General features: G+C 49.2%; 1 protein-coding gene across 1 annotated transcript; it reads left to right on the top strand.

Moving 5' to 3' along the window:
* The first annotated feature begins 13,077 nt into the window (after positions 1-13,077).
* LOC120910634 (gastrula zinc finger protein XlCGF26.1-like) lies at positions 13,078-15,313 on the top strand. The gene is made up of 2 exons (XM_040322388.1): positions 13,078-13,099; positions 13,845-15,313. The coding sequence occupies exons 1-2, from the start codon at positions 13,078-13,080 to the stop codon at positions 15,242-15,244; spliced, it is 1,422 nt and encodes a 473-aa protein (XP_040178322.1). The 3' UTR covers positions 15,245-15,313.
* The last annotated feature ends 10,024 nt before the right edge of the window (positions 15,314-25,337 follow it).

The following is a 25,337-nucleotide window of genomic DNA, read 5'->3' on the forward strand; positions in this document are numbered from 1 at the left end:
ATGATGGGGGCAGTGTGACAGGAGAGGGCAGTATGATAGAAGGGGACAGTGTGACAGGAAGGGGCAGTATGATGAAGGCAGTGTGACAGGAGGGGGCAGTATAATAGAAGGGGGCAGTGTGACAGGAGGGGGCAGTATGATGGGGGGCAGTGTGAAAGGAGAGGGCAGAATGATGGGCAGTGTGACAGGAGAGGGCAGTATGATAGAAGGGGGCAGTGTGACAGGAGAGGGCAGTGTGACAGGAGAGGGCAGTATGATGGGGGCAGTGTGACAGGAGAGGGCAGTATGATGGGGGCAGTGTGAAAGGAGAGGGCAGAATGATGGGCAGTGTGACAGGAGAGGGCAGTATGATAGAAGGGGGCAGTGTGACAGGAGAGGGCAGTATGGTGGGGGCAGTGTGACAGGAAGGGGCAGTGTGACAGGAGGGAGCAGTATGATGGAGGAAGTGTGACAGGAGAGGGCAGAATGATAGAAGGGGGCAGTGTGACAGGAGAGGGCAGTATGATGGGGGGGGGGAAGTGTGACAGGAGAGGGCAGTATGATAGAAGGGGACAGTGTGACAGGAGAGGGCAGTGTGACAGGAGAGGGCAGTATGATGGGGGGCAGTGTGAAAGGAGAGGGCAGAATGATGGGCAGTGTGACAGGAGAGGGCATTATGATAGAAGGGGGCAGTGTGACAGGAGAGAGCAGTATGATAGAAGGGGACAGTGTGACAGGAGAGGGCAGTGTTATAGGAGGGGGCAGTATGATGGAGGCAGTATGATGGGGGCAGTGTGACAGGAAGGGGCAGTATGATGAAGGCAGTGTGACAGGAGGGGGCAGTATGATGGAGGAAGTGTGACAGGAGAGGGCAGTATAATAGAAGGGGGCAGTGTGACAGGAGGGGGCAGTATGATGGAGGAAGTGTGACAGGAGAGGGCAGTATGATAGAAGGGGACAGTGTGACAGGAGAGAGCAGTATGATGGGGGCAGTGTGACAGGAGAGGGCAGTATGATGGGGGGCAGTGTGAAAGGAGAGGGCAGAATGATGGGCAGTGTGACAGGAGAGGGCAGTATGATAGAAGGGGGCAGTGTGACAGGAGAGGGCAGTATGGTGGGGGCAGTGTGACAGGAAGGGGCAGTGTGACAGGAGGGAGCAGTATGATGGAGGAAGTGTGACAGGAGAGGGCAGAATGATAGAAGGGGGCAGTGTGACAGGAGAGGGCAGTATGGTGGGGGCAGTGTGACAGGAGAGGGCAGTGTGACAGGAGGGGGCAGTGTGACAGGAGAGGGCAGTATGGTGGGAGCAGTGTGACAGGAGAGGGCAGTATGGTGGGGGCAGTGTGACAGGAGAGGGCAGTATGATAGAAGGGGGAAGTGTGACAGGAGAGGGCAGTATGATAGAAGGGGGCAGTGTGACAGGAGAGGGCAGGATGTGTCGATGTCTCTAGAAATCATCCAACATACCATATGTAATATTAATGTGATCGCTACGTAATCATGTGTATAAAAACCTTCCATTGTGTCATAATAAAACACAACAGTTATTTGGGAAGAGGCGGAGTGTATCTTCTGTGTCTGTTCCCTCCTGCAGTAGTTATTTATTTGGAACCGCCAATCAATATGAGGATAGGAGTTTCCTATCAATAAAACTCCAGAACAAATGTGACGCCCATCCCCCCAGCCGTGACCGGTATTGGTCATATTTTTTTTCAGTAATTTCCTGTGGTCATCGGCTCCATCTGGTGGCCAACATATGGACATCCTCCGGTTTCCGTGGTTATACCGGAATGGTGGGCGCACCTACAGGCATCATCCCGGCATCGATCTTTTCAGCCCGCGATACTCTTTTTTTGAAGATGTGATCTGAGTGGCTAATTAGTCACTTAATCACTTCTGGAGGTGGCGAAAGGGGCTGCCCTCTATCCCCTTGTCATGTGATATATCACATGACTGGAGAGGGGAAGAAGTTGCCTCTAAATTCCAGATGATCTGCAAGTACAAGGGGGAAATTCAGCCTTTAGATCTTGTGATACATTTGCCTATATGTCTCAGTTTACTGCTCCCTGCTAGCCAGGTTATTGATGTGCTAATGTCCCCTCACTATTTCTAAAGGTTAATTGATCTATTGTGTTGTGTAAAGAAGATCTGTGTTTACCCTTAAAAGATGTGTATTGTATCATCAGGCTAAATGATTAGAGAAGTGGGATGTTAATTATTCTGATTGCTTCAGTGTAGTAATTAACTCCCCTGATGTCTTTATCTAAAGAAATGTGTCTGCATGGTCGGCTCCGACTTGTCTCCTATAATCTGTATGGGAAACCCCACTGTGTGAGGGGGGCGTTCCTAACAGGTTGTAACCACATATAAGCTGAGTTTTTGTGTCATTAAAGTGTCTTGTTCTAGCAGTAAGCTGGTCTCATGTGTGGCTTTCTGGGCGATTCCAGGGATATCCCTCCTCGTGGAATATTGGGGTGATTGTCGTTATGGGAAGAAGGGAACGTTGACGGGGATATCATACCGATACCGTCACAATTGGTTGGTAGCAGCGGGATCTTCCCTTCTATTCCCCATCACACCCGGATTCCAAGCAGACACTGGAAGAACTACTGGAAGTTCGTGGAAGGATTGCTAGCAACAAAACCAAGCGGGTCATCATAGCAGAATTAATGGAGCTAGACCAGGAGGAGGGGATTGCAGCAACGCCAGCAGTACAAGAGATGGAGACACCAGTGATTCAGGAGGAGTCACCAACCAACAAGCTAATGAGAGAGAAGCTAGCGTGGTTCGGCCCGAACCCAACGCCGGATGTGGTTCTGAAAGTGATGGACCTGTTAGCGGAGGAGGCTAAACAAATAAGGGACGCAGAACTACAGTTAAAACTGGCAGCAGTCCAACAAGCAGCCGCACATTCTACGAACAGTGAGTACAGCACAGCAGACACAAGGAAGATTCCGTTTAGCGCTTTTAAAGCTTTTGATGAAAAGGACTGTGAGATTGATAACTACCTGGCGGATTTTGAGCGACAATGTAACCTGCACCGAATTGCTAGAAGAGAGTGGGTTGCAATATTGTCCGGCAAACTGTCAGGCAAAGCTTCTGATGCTTTCCGGACCGTGCCAGATCAGGATATCCATAGCTACGCCCGGGTTAAAGAAGCGCTCCTGGCTCGTTATGCAGTAACCCCAGAGTCCCACCGACAGAAGTTCAGGGACTCACGCAAAACCACGAAAGACTCTTACGCAGAATGGGCATGCCAGCTGTCCCTGTCGGCCTCTAACTGGGTTAACAGCAGCCAGGCCACCACCGCAGAGGACATTTTGCAACTAATGCTCCTGGAGCAATTTTACAATCACATCCAGACGGATGTCAAAGATTGGGTGAGAAATCGCAGGCCCATGACTCTACCAGAGGCCGCGAAGTTGGCGGATGAATATGCGGATACTCGCAAGACAAACCAGGTCACACCACGGGTACAACCTCCACCACAAACGGTGCCCTCACACCCACCAGCCGCTAGATACCAACCTCCTAACAGACCGATGACATCTAGCCCTCGCTATCCACGCCAGGAGGACAACGAACAACGCTGCTTCCGGTGCAAACAGCTGGGTCACTTTAAGCAGAATTGCCCCATGAGTGACAACACCAGGTCAAATTGGTCTCAACCTGGATACCGCCCACCAGCAGCAGCCCATTGTGTAGACTCGGCTTGGGATCTCCAGGAGCTGGGTCCGGAAGAACCATCGGACACCGTTTACGAAGTCCTCACGGTACAATCTGGTATTACGGACAACAGGGAACACCATTGTCAGCTGGTCATAGGCGACAGCCATGAGACGGAGGGGCCCTGGAGGGAGCTGGGCAGAAAGAGGCACCGCCAGCCACCCTTCAAGAAGAAGAGGTCCTGGAAGCCGTATAACAAGCTGACCTGGGAGGAGAAAAAGCGACTGGAGGAGAGGGAGTCGCAGCGGGCATCCCAGATGCGGGCCGAGATGTTCACCAAGGGCCCACCGGTGGCCCCTTACACCACCACCCAGTTCCTGATGATGAAGGACCACGTGGAGAGCCTGCAGGACATGAGCAAGCAGGAGCTGATCCGTGAGTACATAGAGCTGGAGGAATGCATAAGCCGCATGGAGGAGGAGAACAACCACCTGAGGTCACAGCAGGCTGACCCCCCCAGGCTCCATGAACTGGAGATGGAGCTGGAGAAGCTCCAAGAGGAGAACCGGCGGCTGCGGAGGGAGCAGGGGGTGGCTGATCTTATGGGGCTCTGATTCCCCCCCCCCCCCCCCCCCCCGGACTCTGAGCACCAGTGCTACAGCATTTCAACAAATATAACTTTTTCTTTTTATGAATCTCCTGTGATTGTCACTTCAGAGCCATAACCTGCCCCCTCCCATAGCGGGACACCTAGATGGCGACGCACAGACCCATTCGCTGTCTTCACACTGACTTCTGGTGACTTTGCAGATCGCACAAAGACTTGGGGACTGAACGGCGTGTGATCTGACGACCCGGTGACATACCTGAGTCTGAAGCAGTTGTCAAGGGAGGTCAGTCATGCCAATGGAGTTAACCTCTGACTAAAAGCTCTGAACCCGTCAACCCTACTGGACCAGGGAAGGTCCAACCGGGTTTGCCGGAGCAGGGAGCAAAAGGGGGGCCATTGTGATACATTTGCCTATATGTCTCAGTTTACTGCTCCCTGCTAGCCAGGTTATTGATGTGCTAATGTCCCCTCACTATTTCTAAAGGTTAATTGATCTATTGTGTTGTGTAAAGAAGATCTGTGTTTACCCTTAAAAGATGTGTATTGTATCATCAGGCTAAATGATTAGAGAAGTGGGATGTTAATTATTCTGATTGCTTCAGTGTAGTAATTAACTCCCCTGATGTCTTTATCTAAAGAAATGTGTCTGCATGGTCGGCTCCGACTTGTCTCCTATAATCTGTATGGGAAACCCCACTGTGTGAGGGGGGCGTTCCTAACAGGCTGTAACCACATATAAGCTGAGTTTTTGTGTCATTAAAGTGTCTTGTTCTAGCAGTAAGCTGGTCTCATGTGTGGCTTTCTGGGCGATTCCAGGGATATCCCTCCTCGTGGAATATTGGGGTGATTGTCGTTATGGGAAGAAGGGAACGTTGACGGGGATATCATACCGATACCGTCACAGATCTCCTTTCTCCTTTCTCCTCACCCCGCCCCCCCCAGAGCTAACCCCTCCTCCTCAGACCCCTCCTAGACATCCTCAATCAACCCCCATCCTCGTCTGACCCCCCCTTATCCTCAGATCACCTCTCAGACCTACCCCCTCCTCCTCCTGAGACCCCCACATGAATAAAGAGATGCAGCTGTTCGGTACACCTACCATGGTCTGATGCGTGTGTGGGCTTTAATGACGTGAAAAAAAACGCACATGCTCAGAAGCAAGTTATGAGACGGGAGCACTCATTCTGGTAAAACGAGCGTTTGTAATGGAGATCGCACATTCGTCACGCTGTAACAGACAGAAAAGCGCAAATCGTCTCACACCAATCTTACTAACACGAAATCAGCAAAAGGGTGGCGCCATCTGAATGGAACTTCCTCTTTATATGCCATCGTACGTCGTGTTGTACGTCACCGCGCTTTGCAGGCAGGCAGGCTTGACAAGAATCACATCGAAAAAAACTTTGGGGCAGATTCATATACCTGCGCGCCTAGTTACGGCGGCGCAGCGTATTGTATTTACGCTACGCCGACGCAACTTACAGGAGCAAGTGCAGTATTCACAAAGCACTTGCTCCGTAAGTTGTGGCGGCGTAGCGTAAATGGGGCCGGCGTAAGCCCGCGTAATTCAAATGTGGAAGGGGGGGCGTGTTTTATGCTGATGTGTGATGACCTGACGTGATTGACGTGTTTTACGAACGGCGCATGCGCCGTCCGTGTACATATCCCAGTGTGCATTGCTCCCAAGTACGCCACAACGACCTATTGGTTTCGACGTGAACGTAAATGACGTCCAGCCCTATTCGCGGACGACTTACGCAAACGACGTAAAAAATTCAAAAATCAAAGCGGGAACGACGTCCGTACTTAACATTGCGTGCGCCTCATAGAAGCAGGAGCAACGTTACGCCGACAAAGCCTTTACGCAAACGACTTAAAAAACTACCGCCGGGCGCACGTACGTTTGTGAATCGGCGTAACTAGGTAATTTGCATACTCTACGCCGAAAACCACGGGAGCGCCACCTAGCGGCCAGCGTGAGAATGCACCCTAAGATACGACGGCGTAAGAGACTTATGCCAGTCGTATCTTAGGCTAATGTCGGCGTATCTTGCTTTCTGAATACAGAAAGAAGATGCGCCGGCGCAGATTTGAATTTACGCGGCGTATCTATAGACACGTCGGCGTAAATTCTTTCTGAATCCACCCCTTTGTTTTTTCTAGGACATTAAAAATGGTCGTGTGTACGCGGTTTAAGACTCTTTAGAAAGATACCTCACGGTCCCCAGCTGTGAGGGTCTAAGACTGTTCAGAAAGATACGACGGTCCCCAGCTGTAATGCTCTAAGACTGTTCAGCAAGATACCACACGGTCCCCAGCTGTGAGGGTCTAATGCCCCTTTCACACCGTGGCGGGAGGTGCCGCTACTTTTAGGAATTGCGGCAGTATTCGGCCGTTAGTGGTGCGGTTTTAACCCCCGCTAGCACCCGAAAAAGTGTTAATACCGTGGTGTCCCGTTGTTTTCAATGGGAAGGAGCGGTAAACACACCGCTCCAAAGCAGTGTTGCCAACCTACCAATTCAAAATTTACTGGCACGACACCCAAAATTTACTGGCGCAGCCACGTTTTTACTGGCATTTCACAAAAGTTACAAAATTACATTTTTAGGTGAAAATTTCAGTATTTAGGCTACAAACAAGTACGCTAGGCAAATAGCAATGTGATTTAAGGAAGATATTAAGGCAAAAAAACATATTTTTGTTATTTTCGATATAATAAGGGCAAATTATTTAGTCACATCCCCCCTGCCTCCATCCCCCCTCTGCCACCAACACCCCCTGCCTTCACCCCCCTCTGCGGTGTCACAATCTCCCCTTGCCTCCAATCCCCCTCTGCGGTGCCACCAACAGCCCCTGCCTCCAATCACCCCCTGCCACTAACACCCTCTTCCTCCAATCTCCCCCTGCCTCCGTCCCCCTCTGCGGTGCCACTGCAGCCACCATCACCCCCTGCCTCCAATCTCGAAGCGCAGTTCCAAGCCGAACCGATCTCGGCTATTTTTACTGGCATATTCCCGCAACCACGGACATTTACGAACGGGGGAAAAAAGTGCCCTTTTTTACAAACTGTCCGTAAAAATACGGACGGTTGGCAACACTGCTCCAAAGATGCTGCTGGCAGGACTTTTTTAGTGGTCCTGCCAGCGCATCGCCTCAGTGTGAAAGCCCACAGGCTTTCACACTGAGACTGCAGGGCAGGAGTTTTTCAGGCGCTATTTTTAGCGCTAAACCGCCTGAAAAATTCCTCAGTGTGAAAGGGGTCTAAGTCTCTTCTGAAAGATACCACACGGTCCACAGATGTGAGGGTTTAGACTATCCTCTCATTCATGTTGCTAGCCGTTTTGGAGTATCCCAAGCCCCAAGTTCTACAAGCAATACATTACAAAACGACAAACTCCTGAGACTGTGTTGGCTTGAAAAATATTTTTCATCCCAACACTATAACTAGGATGTGGCGCCTATATATTTAGGGTGTTTGATTACCACCCCAGGGCAATTCGTAATCAATTAACAAACTCCAGAGACTGTTTATTGGAGCCGGAGTGAATGGACTGTTGTTTGGGTGACTGGAGGCCTCGGTAACTGTTTGAAGAAAAAAAACAGTTACCATCACCGGTGTCTGCGGGGGAAGACTACAAATCTATAAGGATATATACATACACACACAGCACCACAAGGACGTGTTCACACGTTTCTCTCTGGGCTGTAGTTCCTCTGAGATCCACAAGGTGGTGATCTCACTTCTACCCAGACCGGGGGTCTCTATGGAAGACAGGAAGTGATGTCAGCTACAGACAGGAAGTGATGTTAGGTATAAATAGGAAGTTCCGGGTGAGAGTTGAATCGGGAGGAAGTAGTGAGGTGACGTTGATGGAAGTGGCAGCAGAGGAGGTAATAAGATCTTATCTTCTATTTACACCCAGTAACCCCGTCATGTCCGTCCTCTTCCTCCATAGTCACTGTGACGTCTTTTATCTCCAGCAGATGATGATACACAGTGTGACAGTAGAGGGGCAATATGACAAAAGTGGGGAGTGTGAAAGGAGGAGGATATTTAGGCAGTATAATGGAGGGGCAGTGTAACAGGAGAAGGGTACATGGAAAGTGTGACAGGAGTGGGGAAGTATGATGGGGGGACAGTGTGACAGGAGGGGACAGTTTGTTGGGTGGGGGGCAGTATGATGGGGAGGACAGTGTGACGGGGCAGTATGATGGGGAGGGCAGCGTGATTGGAGGGGGCAGTTTGATGGGGGACAGTGTGACTGGGGGGGCAGTGTGATAGGCGGAGCAGTGTGACGGGGGGCAGTATGATGGGGAGGACAGTGTGACGGGGCAGTATAATGGGGAGGGCAGCGTGATTGGAGGGGGCAGTTTGATGGGGGACAGTGTGACAGGAGGGGACAGTATGATGGGGGGGGCAGTGTGATGGGGGGCAGTATGATGGGGAGGACAGTGTGAAGGAGGGGCAGTATGATGGGGGACAGTGTGACGGGGCAGTATGATGGGGAGGGGGAAGTTTGATGGGGGGACAGTGTGACAGGAGAGGGGCAGTGTGATGGGGATGGCAGTGTGACAGGAGAAATGCAGTATGAGTAGAGGGAAAGTATGATGGGGGGGAGCAGTGTAACAGGTAGGGAGCAGTGGTGACGGGGGTGACAGTGTGACAGTAGAGGGCTGTATTACAGGAGGGGGGCAGTGTGACAGTAGAAAGTTAGTTTGACAGGAGGGGGGCAGTGTGACAAGAGAAGGGTCCCTAGGCAGTGTGACGGGGGGGGGGCAGTGTGACAATAGGAAAACAGTATTATGGGGGCAGAGTGGCGGGAAGGGCAGTATCGTGGGGCGGCAGTGTGACAGGAGGTGTCAGTGTGAAAGGAGGGGGACAGTATGATGGGGGATGCCAGTGTAACAAGGGCACCAGTGTGACGAGACTAATTTTTGAAGTGAAGGCAGTGGAGGGCGAAGTAGAGTTGAAGGTAGAGAGAAGTTGATGGGAACGGGATGAGAAGGTGTTAATGAGAGCGATAAAATAGGTCTGCTTGGCAGTGAGAAGACAGGAATTTTATTTTTGGAGGGCAGATTTATATTGGTTAAAATCCTTCTAATGCCGCGTACACACGATCATTTTTCGGCTTGTAAAAAAACGACGTTTTTCAACCTCCTAGAAAAAACAATGTTTTTTCCAACTTCATCATTAAAACGACGTTGCCTACACACGATCGTTAAATAAAAATGCTCTAGCAAAGCGCGTACACGTACGGCGGCACTATAAAGGGGAAGTTCCATGCGGATGGCGCCACCCTTGGCGCTGCTTTAGCTGATTCCGTGTTAGTAAAATACGATTCACGCTTTTTCTGTCTGTTACAGCGTGATGAATGTGCTTACTCCATTATGAACGGTAGTTTTACCAGAACGATCGCTCCCGTCTCATAACTTGCTTCTGAGCATGCGCAGGTTTTTCACGTCGTTTTAGCCCACACACGATCATTTTTTACAACCTGAAAAACTACATCGTTTAAAACGTCGTTAAAAAATGCAGTATGTCCGAATGTTTTTATTTTTTTTGGTTTTTCAGAAGCCCACACACACACGATCATTTTAAATGCCATTTTTAAAAAACGTTGTTTTTTACAAGCCGAAAAATTATCGTGTGTACGGGGCATCAGACTTCGTCCTACGCAACAGGAGCTCAAGAGCATTGCTATGTTTTTTGAGACTTCTGGTATCATCTGTTTACCAAGGTTGTAGGGGTCGGGTCCTGACTCGTGTGTGTAGTGAGGGGGGCCAGTGTGTCCAGGGCGGAGGACATGGATCCATTGTAGACAGAAGGGGCTAGGTTGGAGCAGGACAGGGGGTGAGATTTTGTCATAGAAGTGGTCAGTAGCAGAGAATGGTTGAGGTGTCGATGGTTTCTACGAGTATCTGTGGTGGTTGGAGGGAGAAGAGGTGGAAGACTGGGAGAGAGAGAAATGAATAAGGAAGTGATCAGAGAGGGAGAGGATTGTTGGAGAGGTTGCATGGAGTCCATAGGTAGGAGAATAAAAGGTCCAGGGTGTTGCCATCAGAGTGAGTAGAAGCATGTATTCATTGCTTCAGGTCAAAAGAAGGGGTTAGACTGAGAAGTGTAGAAGTAGCAGATCTGTTCGTATTAACAGGGATGTTGAAGTCACCGTGAATGATTGTGGGGATTTCAGAAGAGAGAATGTAGGGTAGCCAAGCACAGAAGTCATCAAGAAATGTTGATACCGGTCCAGGAGGCCCAGGGTTTGGGGTTTAATCTTCAGAGGTTAGGAGAAGCAGAAGGGTGAGGGAGGTAATATGGGATTGTGATTTCATATGAGCTTGGAGCATGTCTTACAAACACAATATCACAAGTGTGAGACTGCAGGCTTGGCTGGCTTTAAATCAGTTTTGGTCTCCACCCAGAGTCTGACCACATCAATCACCTTACAGGTGGACAGAAAGAAAGAATGCATCACAGCCAAAACCAGGATGCTGGAATGAGGAGCAGGAGCACAACACACTGCTGACAAACGGATTATACTACTTGTATTAGTGACGGGAGGGGGGGGGGTTATTTAGGAGAGATTGGAATATGTATGTCTTTATTTTATGAGATTCAAATAAGAAGAATTAGGGAAAAATGAAATTTGTAGTAAATGTCCAGAATAGTTTTTTTCCAGAATGATCCCAGTCTCGGAAATTCATCCTAAAATGTGATCGGTAAAGTCTCCGGAGTAGACGGAGATCACAGGAATATGATGTGTCCTGGCAAAGCCCAAAGACAAAGTTGAACTTCCAGTTTAGGAGAGGAGGGACGCACCCGGGAGAAATGACTTTGTGTACAGAAACCTCACATAGCGCCCACCACAGCTTCTCCTCCCAATGAATCAGCAGAGTCCAATGGAATAAAATTGAGACCTGACCAGTGAGGTGAGGAAGATTCTGGGAATGTCATTTGATTTTATTATTTGTGTTCAAATCTAGAGTTTTCCTCTGGAGATCGTATGACCATCACATTGCCTCCACCTCCCTTCCTGATAGAATAGAGAAATACAAAGAAGATTCTAGAAGTCACCAGAGAGATCATCGAGCTGCTGACAGGAGAGGTGAGCGGTGCCGGGAAGGACGTCATGATGGAGAATCAGCCGCCCCTCACATCACCGGGTAAGAGGAGACTTTATTGTAAAGGAGAGAGCAGTACGGAGGCTCCACCTAGATCCCCCATCATCTGATATACATATAGAAACAATGTATTCAGTCAGTGTGTGTGTTTCCTACAGATGGATCCAGTAATGGGAACCCACCAGAGAGATGTCCCCGTCCTCTGTATTCCCGGGATTCCACACAGGAAGGTCACACCATCCCCCACCATCATCAGGTAGATGAGGAACAATCACTGATAGTATCATTAGGATCTGTACATTATCTGCATTGTTACCATTGATGTCATTTTTATTCTATATTCAGAGTGGAAACCTGAGAGATCCTAAAGTTGAGGTTAAAGAAGAGATAAAGGAGGAGGATGCTGAGGATGGGGTGATGGAGGAAGAACACAAAGATCTGTACCAGGACACCATGGAGGAGTCATCCAGCTACAGAAACCCACCAGAGAGATGTCCCCGTCCTCTGTATTCCCGGGATTCCACACAGGAAGGTCACACCATCCCCCACTGTTACAAGGTCGGTGGGACGGAGCATCTAGAACATGGACTGGTGGAGATGATGTGTGGATTTTGTATGTAAGTTTATATCTTACAGATGATATTCTCTCTCATTCTCTTGGTTTAGAGTGGAGATCCAATCGATATAGAATTTGAGGTGAAAACAGAAGAAGAAGAGACGTATGTGAGGGATGATCAGCAGTCTATGGAGGAGGATGGAATAACGGGGACATTTATAGAGGAGGACACTCCTACAGAGATCAGCACAGGTGGGTCATTAACACTAGTCCATTCCTCCACCCATACTGCTCACTGATTGGTCCAGAGTAGGGCGGGGACTGGGTGATATCAGCCTGTAATCCCCTGGTCACTTTCCTGAGCTGTGTTCCCCGTCCTGTATTCCTCTCGGATAATCTTCCTTCTCTGTGCTGCAGACACAATTTATGTCTCTAGACTGGATTTATGGAGATTCTGGGGTTCAGCTGGCAGCAAAATTTTGATTTTCACCATAGGGTTTGCTTGACCTAGACACCTGGGGTATGTACCTTGGGTCTTCTGCCTCATGCTCGGGTCTAGTGAGAACTCTGACAGAACAATTCTTCCGGGTTACTTGCTCTGTTATTTGCTGGCTGTGCGGGGTGGAGGGATATGTCTGTATAGTCTCAGACCCAAGTCACTGAGTGCAGTCTCAGGAGATGGGAGGCAGCGGGGTGGGATCTCTGCAACTTGTCTCCAGTAAACATATAAGCCACCACTGATTACTGAACACCAATTTTATGAGTCCTCCTGACCATTACCCTATATACAGTAATTATATATTGCATGTTACATACTCCTGACTTCTCCTCTCTCCCCTCCCCCCACTGCTATATATACACATAATATGTATTCTCTTTTGTTACACCCATTTCCTACCAGCTGGACATTTTATATCGGATGATGTGATAACCTCCCCAAACATTGGAACCTTAAACAGAAAGTGATAATGAGGGGGAGGAGTCAATAACCCAATGATGGTGGTCTTCAGGATCAGTCCAGTCTTCATCTTGGTTGTTTTCCCCCATCCTCACTCTCTGACCTCTGGTGGGGCTCAGCCCCGCTGTTATTCATGACTAAATCATGGATTAAATAAGGAAGTGCAGGACTTCTTGTGTTGGGAAGATGGCAATGAGTGATCGAGGGGGTGGGGTCCCTCGTCCTATAATCCCCTCATCACTGTCACTCCTATAAAAGACAGTTCTCGTTGTTTCCTCACTCACTGACTAAGGTCCATGAATAAAGAAATGATCTGGTAGGAGATCAGAGGACCCATTTACTAGTTACCTTGAGGGGGGAATTGTAAGATCCTCAGAGACAAAGCTGCCTGATGTGGGTGGAGTCCTGGTTTAGGGGAACCAATCAGCTCATGTCTAGTAATAATCTTTGTATTTCTATTTTAGTAGATGGACGGGAGATGAGGAAAACCTCAGAGGATTGTCTCACTTTGTCTCCAGACTGTAAAGTAGAAGATGAGGACATCACACAGTATAGTCCAGGAGAAAACCCGACTACCTCAAATGTCCATCCGGCACCACACAGTGTAGATGGACCATCGTATTCCTCTTATCCTGAGGAACCTCAGACTGTGCGGGACGGTGCCGGACCATCGTATTCCTCTTATCCTGAGGAACCTCAGACCGTGCGGGACGGTGCCGGACCATCGTATTCCTCTTATCCCGAGGAACCTCAGACTGTGCAGGACGGTGCCGGACCATCGTATTCCTCTTATCCTGAGGATCCTCAGACTGTGCGGGACGGTGCCGGACCATCGTATTACTCTTATCCTGAGGAACCTCAGACTGTGCGGGACGGTGCCGGACCATCGTATTCCTCTTATCCTGAGGAACCTCAGACTGTGCGGGACGGTGCCAGACCATCATATTCCTCTTATCCTGAGGAACCTCAGACTGTGCGGGACGGTGCCGTCCTTCCAACAGATAAGAGGTTTTCCTGTCCTGAGTGTTGGAAGTGTTTCCGCTTGAAATCCAAACTTAATGTGCACAAAAGAACTCACACAGAGGAGAAGCCGTATTCCTGTCCTGAGTGCGGGAAATGTTTTTCAGAGAAGTCCACTCTTAACACACATATAAGATCGCACACAGGTGATAAACCATATTCGTGTCCTGAGTGCGGGAAATGTTTTTCACAGACGTCCCATCTTTACAGACATCAGAGGTCACACACAGGTGAGAAGCCATATTCCTGTATTGAGTGCGGGAAATGTTTTGCACATAGAACAAATTTTGTGGAACATCAGAGATCTCACACGGGGGAGAAGCCGTTTTCCTGTCCTGAGTGCGGGAAATGTTTTTCAACTAAGTCAAATCTAAACACGCATCAGAGATTGCATACAGGAGAAAAGCCGCATTCCTGTTCTGAGTGTGGGAAATGTTTTGTAAAAAATTCAGTGCTTGTCACACATCTGAGGTCCCACACAGGTGAAAAACCATTTTGTTGTCCTGAGTGTGGGAAATGTTTTTCAGATAAGTACAGTTTTTTGAAACACCAGAAATCTCACACGGCAGAGAAGTCGTATTCCTGTTCTGAGTGCGGAAAATGTTTTGTACAAAAATCAGAACTTGTCGCACATCAGAGGTCTCACACGGGGGAGAAGCCATTTTCCTGTCCCGAGTGCGGGAAATGTTTTTCACAAAAGGGCAACCTTTCTAGACATCAAAGATTGCATACAGAAGAAAAGCCGTATTCCTGTAGTGAGTGTGGGAAATGTTTTATACAAAATTCACAACTTGTCATTCATCAGAGGTCTCACACAGGGGAAAAGGCATATTGTTGTCTTCAGTGTGGGAAATGTTTCACAGAGAAGTACAGTTTTAAGAAACACCGGAGATCTCACATGGACGTTAAGCCGTATACCTGTTCCGAGTGCGGGAAATGTTTTTCACAAAATTCCGGCCTTTACAAACATCAGAGATCTCACACGGGGGAGAAGCCGTATTCCTGTCCTGAGTGCGGGAAAAGTTTTTCACAAAAGTCCGGTCTCTACAAACATCAGATGTCTCACACGGGGGAGAAGCCGTATTCCTGTTCTGAGTGCGGGAAATGTTTTTCGCAGAAGTTCAATCTTTTCACACATCAGAGATTGCATACGGGGGAGAAGCCATATTCCTGCACTGAGTGCGGGAAATGTTTTACAGTGAAGTCTGGTCTTGCCTCACATCAGAAATCGCACACGGATAAGAAGCCACTTTCCTGTAATGAGTGCGGGAAATGTTTTTCAAAGAAGTCTGATCTTTACAGACACCAGAGACTGCACATGGTGGTGAAGTAACTTTCCTGTCCTGAGTGAGGGAAATGTTCCTCACTGAAGTCCTGTCTTCCTGTACATCAGGGGTCCCACACAACCCCTCGAGGTGTATTAGTGAGTGCGGGAAATGTCTTGTATATGAATGTTACTGGACATGTGGGGAAGAAGCACACCCTGATATACACCTCAGATATACTCCATGGCGGTTCTTCATCATGTAAGAAACAGTTCATAAGGAGATCAGAGATCACCAAAGACATGGATGACGTGTTGTACCGTGTGGGCCATTGATAGCAGGAGAAAAATAAAAATGGAGTCATTACCTCTCATTGGCTGAGTACATTTTGTGGTGGAAACTCTTGCAAGAGGTCTGTTTTCTCAAGTCGTCTTCCAGGACGAAACGCGTTAACACCACCACTTAAAAGTCTGTCCTCTAGGCCTTTTAAAATAAAAATCAAGTCATTCCCTCTCATTGGCTGAGAACATTTTGAGGGAGAAGATTTCACAGACACTTACAGGTCTGTTTCTAAAAAAAAATTGTGATTTCCTAAAATCGTTGGCTCCATCTAGTGGCCATAATGTGCTATCTCGCCAATTTTTCGATGGAGGTATTTTGGGACAAATACTGCATTGTGGCCACTAGATGGAGCTGAGGATTCTGTTCATCGGCCGCTATGGACTGAATCCACAATCTGATCAATGTAGTCAGGTTGTCGCTGTAATCCCCTCACCGAGGTCTTCTCTTCTGTATTGTTTGTACTTGTATATTCAAAAACAAATAAAACTTTATTCTTTAGAGGGGAAAAAAAGTCTTAATTTTTTCAAAAAAAATTATGAAAAATAATTACAACTTTAAAAAACTTGCCGGGCCTCTTACTAAATACCTTGGACCGATGCTGAGAGAAGGTCACCTAGAGCCCAGGGAGAACGTTCAAATCTGTGCCCCCCCCCCAAGATGTATGAGCATTATGTGTCAGAAACCCCCCCCCAACCCACCCAAAAAAGTGAGCACTAATCTGCATACGTACCCCCCCAAGAATAAATTCCCCTACTCCCTCATAAATCTTCTACCCGTCAAATGTCACCTCCGAGTATACATCCTCTCTCCCCATTGCAAAATCCCATCACAAATCCCCTCTCCTAGCACTCATCCTCTATCCTTCAAATTTCACCTCTGATTATACATCCTTTTCCCCCCACTTCAAAATCCTGCTCCCAGTACAAATCTCTCCCATCCCCCTCTAGCACAAATCCCCCCCCCCAAAAAAAAAAGTTCACCTCTGAGTATACATCTGTAGCACCCTGGGGTTTAGTCAGGGAGCTCCTCACAAATTGACTTGCCAAGTGTAGTCTTGGTCGATTGATAGAAGTCTATTGATTTCTCCCTAAGTTTGGCCTTGTTGCACTTTTCTCTTCTACCACTAGGTGGCTGGGGACTTGGCGGTACTAGATATGAGAATGACAACCCAAGGTCAGGTTATAGGTATACAGTGTAACCTCGGATTACGAGCATAATCCATTCCAGGAGAATGTTCGTAATCCAAAGTACTCGCATATCAAAGCAAGTTTCCCCATTGAAGTCAATGGAAACGAAAACATTTTGTTCCGCATTGACTTCAGCGGAATGCAATACCACATGTGGCCAGAGACAGGGGGGGGGCCGGAGAGCCTCAGAAAAAGCCAGAGAATGCTTCGGCTGACCTCGGAAAGACTTCCCACCCGAGCCGTGCTGTCCTCGGGCCTTTCCGTGAACTTCCGAATGGCGCTGATCTCTGTGATTGGCGACGTCCGGCTCAGCTCCGGCGCCCCCCACCTCAGGCCAAAAGCGGTACTGCACATCGCTTTGGCCTGAATCGTACTTGTTTTGCGAGACAACACTTGCAAACCGAGTCTCGTTTTTTTTTTTAAATACAGCGCTCGTATTGCGAAACGCTCGTTAACCGTGTTACTCGCAATCCAAGGTTCCACTGTATGGGGTATCTCAGCCAATGGGCAGGGGTTTTCTTGAATCCCTTGGTCTGCTGGGAGAACCTATATATTCAGGTGATTGGGGTTCTTTGCCACCTGGATGGCTGTCTGGGTGGACGTGTGTCGTATGCCCCGGGTTGCTAGGCCGGAGATTGGGCCTATCACGGGGGCATCTGGCTGCCAGGCTGTGTGAGGGCCTATCCAGAAGTGAGGGCCTATCCAGAAGTAAGAGAGCAGCACAGGGTTGGGACTGCGGCTTGCAGTCCAATCAGAAGTGACGGTTCTGTCGGCCGGAGAACCTGCCATGGTCAGAGGTAGAGGGGAAGCTGTCACCACAAAGGGACCAACCACCTTTACCAGGGACCACAGTGAGTAACTGAAGAAAGTACCGGAGCAGCATTCTCCCTAAACCGGCACGGTGGAGAATCGGGGAAACTTCAGGCGGCGATCAAGTCAGGGACCCAACCAGCGTAGGAGGCGCTTGCAGAGCAGCCTTGTGTGTCAAGCCAGGGACTGAGCCGGTCAGCAGGGGTGAAGCTTGAAGAGTTTCTGGAGTGCCAAGCTAGGGACCCAGCAGGAAAGCGTGGGCGATGCTTCAGGGTGACCACCAACAACTTTGGAGGCGCTCAAGGGATTCAGAGTCAGGGGAATCAGAGGGTCTAGTGAGAGACCGGGAGCACGGTATTGAAGAATAGGGATGAGCTTCGTGTTCGTGTCGAACCCATGTTCGACTCGAACATCGTATGTTCGATCGTTCGTCTAAATACGAACGTTACGGGCCGTTCGCGCCAAATTCGAGTCACGGCCCATAATGCGGCATTGCTGGCTGATGATTGGCCAAGCATGCACTTTGACCCATGGAGAGGGGGTGGCTTTGGCCAGTTATGGCTCAGGAGGTTTAGTACACGCCGCACACTATAAAAGGCCACCAGCAGGTCGGCCTTGTGTAGTGTGTTGCGGCGGTGGTTAGAGATCAGTCCTAGAGAGAGAGAGAGCAGGCAGGCTAGTTAGTTAAAGTTACAGTATGTATAGGGTGTTGTGTGTGTGTGTGTGTGTGTGTGTGTGTGTATGTATGTATATATATTATACACTGTATAGTTTAGCTAGATCAGCTCTTCCTAATTTACTGGCAGGCAGTTGATTGTGCTAGCTGCAGTATTCTCACGTGGTGTATTGCCTGTGTCCTCCTGTAGTTTGCACCTAAAGCTACTTGGTGTGTACTGGCCGTGTCCTCTGTAGTTTGCACCTAAAGCTACTTGGTGTGTACTGTCCGTGTGCTCTGTAGTTTGCACCTAAACCTACTTGGTGTGTACTGCCCGTGTCCTCTGCAGTTTGCACCTAAAGCTACGAGGTGTGTGTACTGCCTTTGTCCTCTGCAGGCCATTAGTATGTCTGGAAGGACAGCAAGAAGAGGCAGAGAGTCACGAGGGCAAGCAGGCTCTGCGCCTAGAGGCAACAGTGCTGGTCGTGGACACGGTGCATCCTCATCAGCACGTGGTCGTTGGACACGCTCGTCCTTGTTTTCGGCAGCTGGCCGCGTTGAGCCGCAACGTGCCGAAGACTTGGTAGAGTGGGTGACCAAGCCGTCCTCATCCTCCCTCACTCAGGCTCAGGTTACTTTGTCTGGCAAAGTATCTGCCAAGGCGTCCTCTTCCCTCTGCTCAATGGCATCACTCACTCCTTCCCTAGCCCCACCATGTCCTCCTGAGGAGTCCCCCGAACTGTTTGACCACAGTGTTGGGTACATGCTGCATGAGGATGCGCAGCGTTTTGGAGGCTCCGATGATGGAACACAGACAGAGGAAGGCAGTAACGTGAGCCCAGAGAGAGGGGGTGCCCAAGAAGGACAGCAATCTGGCAGTCATGTTGCCCCCAGCTGCAGCATACTGCTAGGTTTTCTACAGTGATGAGGAGGGAGGGGATGGTGAGGTCACTGACTCTACGTGGATGCCTGATAGGAGGAGGCACAGGCACATCTCCCAACGAGGCAGGATGCCCTCCAGGGGCCAGCTTAAGGGCAGCACACCAACTGCATCACAACGCAGAGCTACACATGTGCAGGGCGCTGCTCTGTCTCAGCGTTATTCCAAAAGTTCTTTGGTGTGGGCTTTTTTTGAGACGAGTGCATCAGATCGCAATGCTTCTATTTGCAACATATGTCTCAAGTGTATCTCGCGTGGCCAAAACATCACCCGCTTGGGCACCACATGCTTGACCAGACATATGTCGACCTGCCATGCAGTTCGTTGGCAAAGACCTCAAAGACCCACACCAAAGAACAAAGCGGACCTCCCCTTGCCCCTCACCAGCTGGGCATGCGGGCAATCTACTATCGGTACACCGATGGCAGATTGTACCAGGCAAATTTCCCTGCCCCAGCTACTGCAGCGCCGAAAGAAGTTCTCTCCCAGCCATCCACATGCCCAGCGGTTGAATGCTAGCTTAGCTAAATTGAAAGCACTTCAACTGTTGCCTTTTCAGTTGGTAGATTCTGCCCCCTTCCGTGAGTTTGTGGAATGTGCGGTACCTCAGTGGCAAGTTCCCAAACAACACTTTTTCTCACGGAAGGCGATTCCGGCTCTCTACCGCCATGTGGAAGGCAATGTCCATGTCTCGCTGGACAGGGCGGTCAGTGGTAAGGTGCATATTACCGCTGACTCATGGTCCAGCAGGCATGGACAGGGACGTTAGCTCTCTTTCACGGCGCATTGGGTGACTCTGCTGGCAGCTGGGAAGGACGCAGGACAAGGTACAGTAGTGTTGGAGGTTGTTCCGCCACCACGCCTCCAAAATGCTACAACTGGTTGTGACACACCTCTCTCCTCCACCCCCTCCTCTTCTTCTTCCTCTGTGGCCTCTTCCTGTGCTGATGTGTTTTTGGAACCAGCGGTGCTCCGTAGGCGTTCAAGGGGCTACGCAGGTACACAGGCAAAGAGATGCCATGCGGTGCTAGAGCTGGTGTGCTTGGGAGACAGGAGCCACACTGGGGCAGAGGTTCTGTCAGCTCTGCAGGGGCAGGCTCAGAGGTGGTTGACGCCACGCCAGCTTAAGCCAGGAATGGTGGTTTGCGACAATGGCACCAACTTCCTCTCCGCCCTGCGATAGCGACAACTGACCCATGTGCCCTGTTTTGCTCATGTCCTTAATTTGGTGGTGCAGCAGTTCTTGGGCAGTACCCGGGCTTACAGGATGTCCTGAAGCAGGCCAGGAAAGTCTGTGTGCATTTCCGACGGTCATATAATGCCAGTGCTCGGCTGGCAGACCTCCAAAGGGAATACAACCTGCCCAAGAACCGCCTAATCTGTGACATGCCCACCAGGTGGAACTCTACGTTGGTCATGCTGCAGCGGCTGCACACGCAGCAGAGGGCCATCAATGAGTATCTGTGCCAATATGGCAGCAGAACTGGGTCAGGGGAGCTTGGTTTTTTTTCCCCCACACCAGTGGGCCTTGATCAGGGATGCATGTCACCATTTGAGGAGACCACGAGGATGGTGAGCAGTGACAGTGCATGCATCAGTGAGACTGTCCCTCTTATTCACATGTTGGAGCACACGCTGCGTGGAATAATGGACAAGGCCCTTGAGGCAGAACAGAGGGAGGAAGAGGAGGACTTACTTACCTCTCAAGGCCCTCTTTATCCAGACAGTGTTCCTGCTTGCCCACCTATCACACAGGAAGAGGAGGAGGAGGATTGTGTCAGCATGGAGGTGGAGCCTAGCACTCAGCAGCAGTCTATAAGGGATCAATTACAGTCCCAAGGAACCCATGGACTTGTACGTGGCTGGGATGAGGTGGCTGCGGATCATGTCGTCCTCAGTGACCCAGAGGACTCCACACCGAATGCCTCAGCAAACCTACGCTGCATGGCCTCCCTGATCCTGCAAAGCCTGCGGAAGCATCCTCGTATTCATGCTATCAAGGAGAGGGATCATTACTGGCTGGCAACTCTCCTTGATACACGATACAAGAATAAGGTTGCGGACCTTACCTTGCCGGCACAGAAGATGAAACATCTTCAGGAGGCCTTGCAGAAAGGTCTGTGCAATGCGTTCCCAGAGACTGGGGGGTTACAAAATCCTGGTCCTGGACAACGTGTTGCTGAGGCTTTGGTCAGTCACAGAAGGAGCGGTGAAGAAGGTGGCCGTCTGACCGATGTGTTCAGACAATTTTTTAGTCCGCAGCCCCAAGGTATGACCGGTTCCAGCAACCATCGCCAGCGTCTGTTTTACATGGTGCGGGAATACCTAGGGGCAAGATCAGACTTGGACACCTTTCCCAACCGAAAATCCTCTGGCTTACTGGGTCTTGAGGATGGATCACTGGCCAGAGCTTGCACAGTACGCAATTGAACTACTGGCTTGTCCTGCATCCAGCGTTCTTTCAGAACGCACATTCAGTGCTGCTGGAGGCTTTGTAACCGATCACAGGGTGCGCCTCTCCACCGACTCCGTCGATCGACTGACCTTTATAAAAATGAATCAGGCTTGGATCACCACAAGCACCTGATGCTGATGTAACTGAGTAATTTTTTTTTAAATGTCAGATCCCTTCAAGACTGCCTATGCTGATGCTGAGTGACTGTCCTGTTATGCTGAGTGAATATCCTTTTCCTCCTCAATGATCTTGCTGATAGCTTGTAAGAAAATTGTTGTGGCTAAGGCCCAATTTTTCTGCCCCTGTTTAACAGGGGCATGTAATTACAATTTTTGATGCAATACTTTGCAGCAGGGCTCTTTGCTGCGCTCCAACTAGAGTATCTGTGAGGGGTTGCAGTGTTGTAGCACCAGTGCCTAAGGCCCAATTTTTCTGCCCCTGTTCAACAGGGGCATGTAATTACAATTCTTGATCTAATATTTCACAGCAGGGCGTTCCAGCGCCCACCAAGACTAACTGTGAGGGCTTACAGTGTTGTGGCAACACCAACACCTAGGGCCCAAATTTCTGCACAGTATATACGGCAGGCCCCTACTTTCAAACATCCAACTTACAAACGACTCCTACTTGCAAACGGAAAGAGACAACAGGAAGTGAGAGGAAATCTACCCCTAGGAAGGGAAATTCTCTTCTGTAAGAAGTGTCTCCTGTCCACTGATGCTTTATCACAATCCTTGTTTCACAATTTTTTTTTTCAAAAAATCTATTGTCATTGGGACAGAAAGTGAGGTGCAATCTTCTGAACAGATGCACACAGACAGCAAAACAAATGTTACAGGGGTGATAACCCTTCTCTATGTTTTCAGAAAAGCTTAAGAAAAGATTTTATGGCTCAAGCTACACTTTAAGAAGTACCAGTTTAAAATTACAAACAGATTCTACTTAACAACAAACCTACAGTCCCTGTCTTGTTTGCACCGCCTGTATACTGCTGTTCAAAGTATATAGGGCCAAAGGGGCTTGTAATGACCTGGGGGGGAGTGGTGGTGGGGAAACCCATGCTATTTTTCTTAGTGATTTTCATCCATATTGCAGGGACCAAACATTACATTAAAGCCGCAAGCAGTCTTAAATTACTTTTTTCTTTTAGTAATCTCATTTTGTGCAGGGACAGTTCTAAACACATGCCACTTCACAGGCATACTATAGACACCCAGCAGGTACGATATTTAAAGGAATTTTTCTTTCACTTTAAGCATCTGGATGCTCCAGAAAAAAACGACAGTTTTTGAAACTTTTTTTCCATTGATACATGTTCCCTGGGGCAAGACCCGGGTCCCCAAACCCATTTTCCGACAATAACTTGCATATTAGGCTTTAAAATTAGCACTTTTGAATTTGAACGTTCGAGTCCCATTGACGTCAATGGGGTTCTAAATGTTCGCACGTCCGTTCGAAAGTTCTGGTGCAAACCGAACGGGGGGGTGTTCGGCTCATCACTATTGAAGAACTACAAGAGTAGTAGGAGCTGAAGGAACTGTTACGTTTGAGTTAGGAACTGTTAAAGACTGTTGCCATAGGAGACAGCATTCCCGCATGTGCAGAAGTGGCGCCTTGCTGGGGCCTTTCCCTGCACGGCTGTCCTCCTATTGAAGTCTTAGAGTCTACCAATTTGATCTATAACTACTTAAGGGTGTCCTGGCCCTAACCCTCTTTCCCCCCAAAAATACAAAAAGCACTGTCAAAAGAAATAACATCTCTTTTACATCCAAGAAGTGTCTGGCGCCCAATGACTGTAATGAAAAGCCCTGGAGAATGCAATGGTGGTAGTTCCGATTGTTTTATGTCTGATGATGGCAGCGCAACAGTTTATCAAGCGTACATTTTTAAGAAAGGTGTTGGAATGAGATTGGATACTGGCAAGATTTTGAGGACTCTCCCCATCTGGGGTGCCTCCCCCTATAACCACACCTCCCAAGTTTTGAACTTGAGAAGGAGGGACGCCGCCTGAGGGATGTGAAACAGTGGGTGTGGACAAACTGGTAACAGTGGGAGGGGCTTAATTGACTTGATTAAACAAAACCCGGGCTTCCTTGTAAGCAAGAGTCTCACAGACACAGTGGGCCAGATTCGCAGACAGCGGCGTATGTTTGAGCGGGCGTAGCGCATCTCATATTCGCTACGCCGACGTAACATAGAGAGGCAAGACCAGTATTCACAAAGCACTTGCTCCCTAAGTTACGGCGGCGTAGCGTAAATGGGCCGGCGTAAGCCCGCCTAATTCAAATTTGGAAGGTAGTGGGCGTGTTGTATTAAAATTAACCGTGACCCCATGTAAATGAATAGCCAAACGAACGACGCATGCGCGCGCATGCTCAGAATCACGTCGCATATACTCCCTAAGATCCGACGGCTCAATGCGTACGACGTGAACGTAACCTACGCCCAGCCCCATTCACGTACGACTTCCGTAAACGACGTAAAATACGACGCTGTTCCCGCGCCCATACCCTAACATGACTTACCCCTGCTTTATGAGAGATAACTTTACGCTGGACGTACGCCTTGTGTAAACCGCGTAGCTTACTGCGTCGGGCACAAGTACGTTCGTGAATCGGCGTATCTAGGTCATTTACATATTCGACGCGTAAATCAATGGAAGCGCCCCTAGCGCCCAGCGTAAATATGCACCCAAGATACGACGGCGTGGGAGACTTGCGTCGGTCGGATGGAGACAGAACTCAGGCGTATCTGGTTTTAAGAATACGGCGCAATGATACGACGGCGCATCCTAGAACTTACGCGGCGTATAAGAAGATACGTCGGCGTAAGTCGTTCGTGAATCTGGGCCATATACTGTAGATCCCGACATAAGGTTCACTGGTGTGAATGTCTCTGACCAAACAATTAGAAACAGATTTCATGGGGGTGGCCTGAGAGCCCGACATCCTTTAGTGCTCACTGCCAGACACTGTGGAGCTCGATTGGCATTTTCCATTGAACACCAGAATTAGCAGGTCCGCCACTGCTGCCCCATGCTTTTCACAGATGAGAGCAGGTTCACCCTGAGAATATGTGACAGACGTGAAAGGGTCTGAAGAAGCTGCGGAGAACATTATGCTGTCTGTAACATCGTTCAGCATGAGCGGTTTTGGTGGTGGGTCAGTGATGGTCTGGGGAGGCATATCCATGGCGGGACGCACAGACCTCTACATGCTACACAATGGCACCCTGACCGCCATCAGGTATCGTAGTGAAATCCTTGGACCCATTGTCAGACCCTACGCTGGTGCAGTGGGTCCTGGGTTCCTCCTGGTGCACGACAATGCCCGGCCTCATGTGGCGAGAGCATGTAGCCAGTTCCTGGAGGATGAAGAAATTGATACCATTGAGTGGCCCTCACGCTCACCTGACCTAAATCCAAAAGAACACCTCTGGGACATTATGTTTCGGTCCATCCGGTGCCGCCAGGTTGCACCTCAGTCTGTTCAGGAGCTCAGTGATGTTCTGGTCCAGATCTGGGAGGAAATACCCCAGGACACCATCCGTCGTCTTATTAGGAGCATGCCTTGATGTTGTCAGGCATGCATACAAGCACTTGGGGGGGGGCCATACAAACTACCGAGGACCATTCTGAGTTGTTGCAATGAAATTTCAGCAAAATGGACGAGCTTGCTGCATCATTTTTTCACTTAGATTTTCGGGGTGTCTTTGAATTCAGCCCTCTGTAGGTGGATCATTTTCATTTCCATCAAATCACCCAGTCCATACC

The sequence above is a fragment of the Rana temporaria genome, chromosome 8, assembly GCF_905171775.1.
Source record: "Rana temporaria chromosome 8, aRanTem1.1, whole genome shotgun sequence".
NCBI lineage: Eukaryota > Metazoa > Chordata > Amphibia > Anura > Ranidae > Rana > Rana temporaria.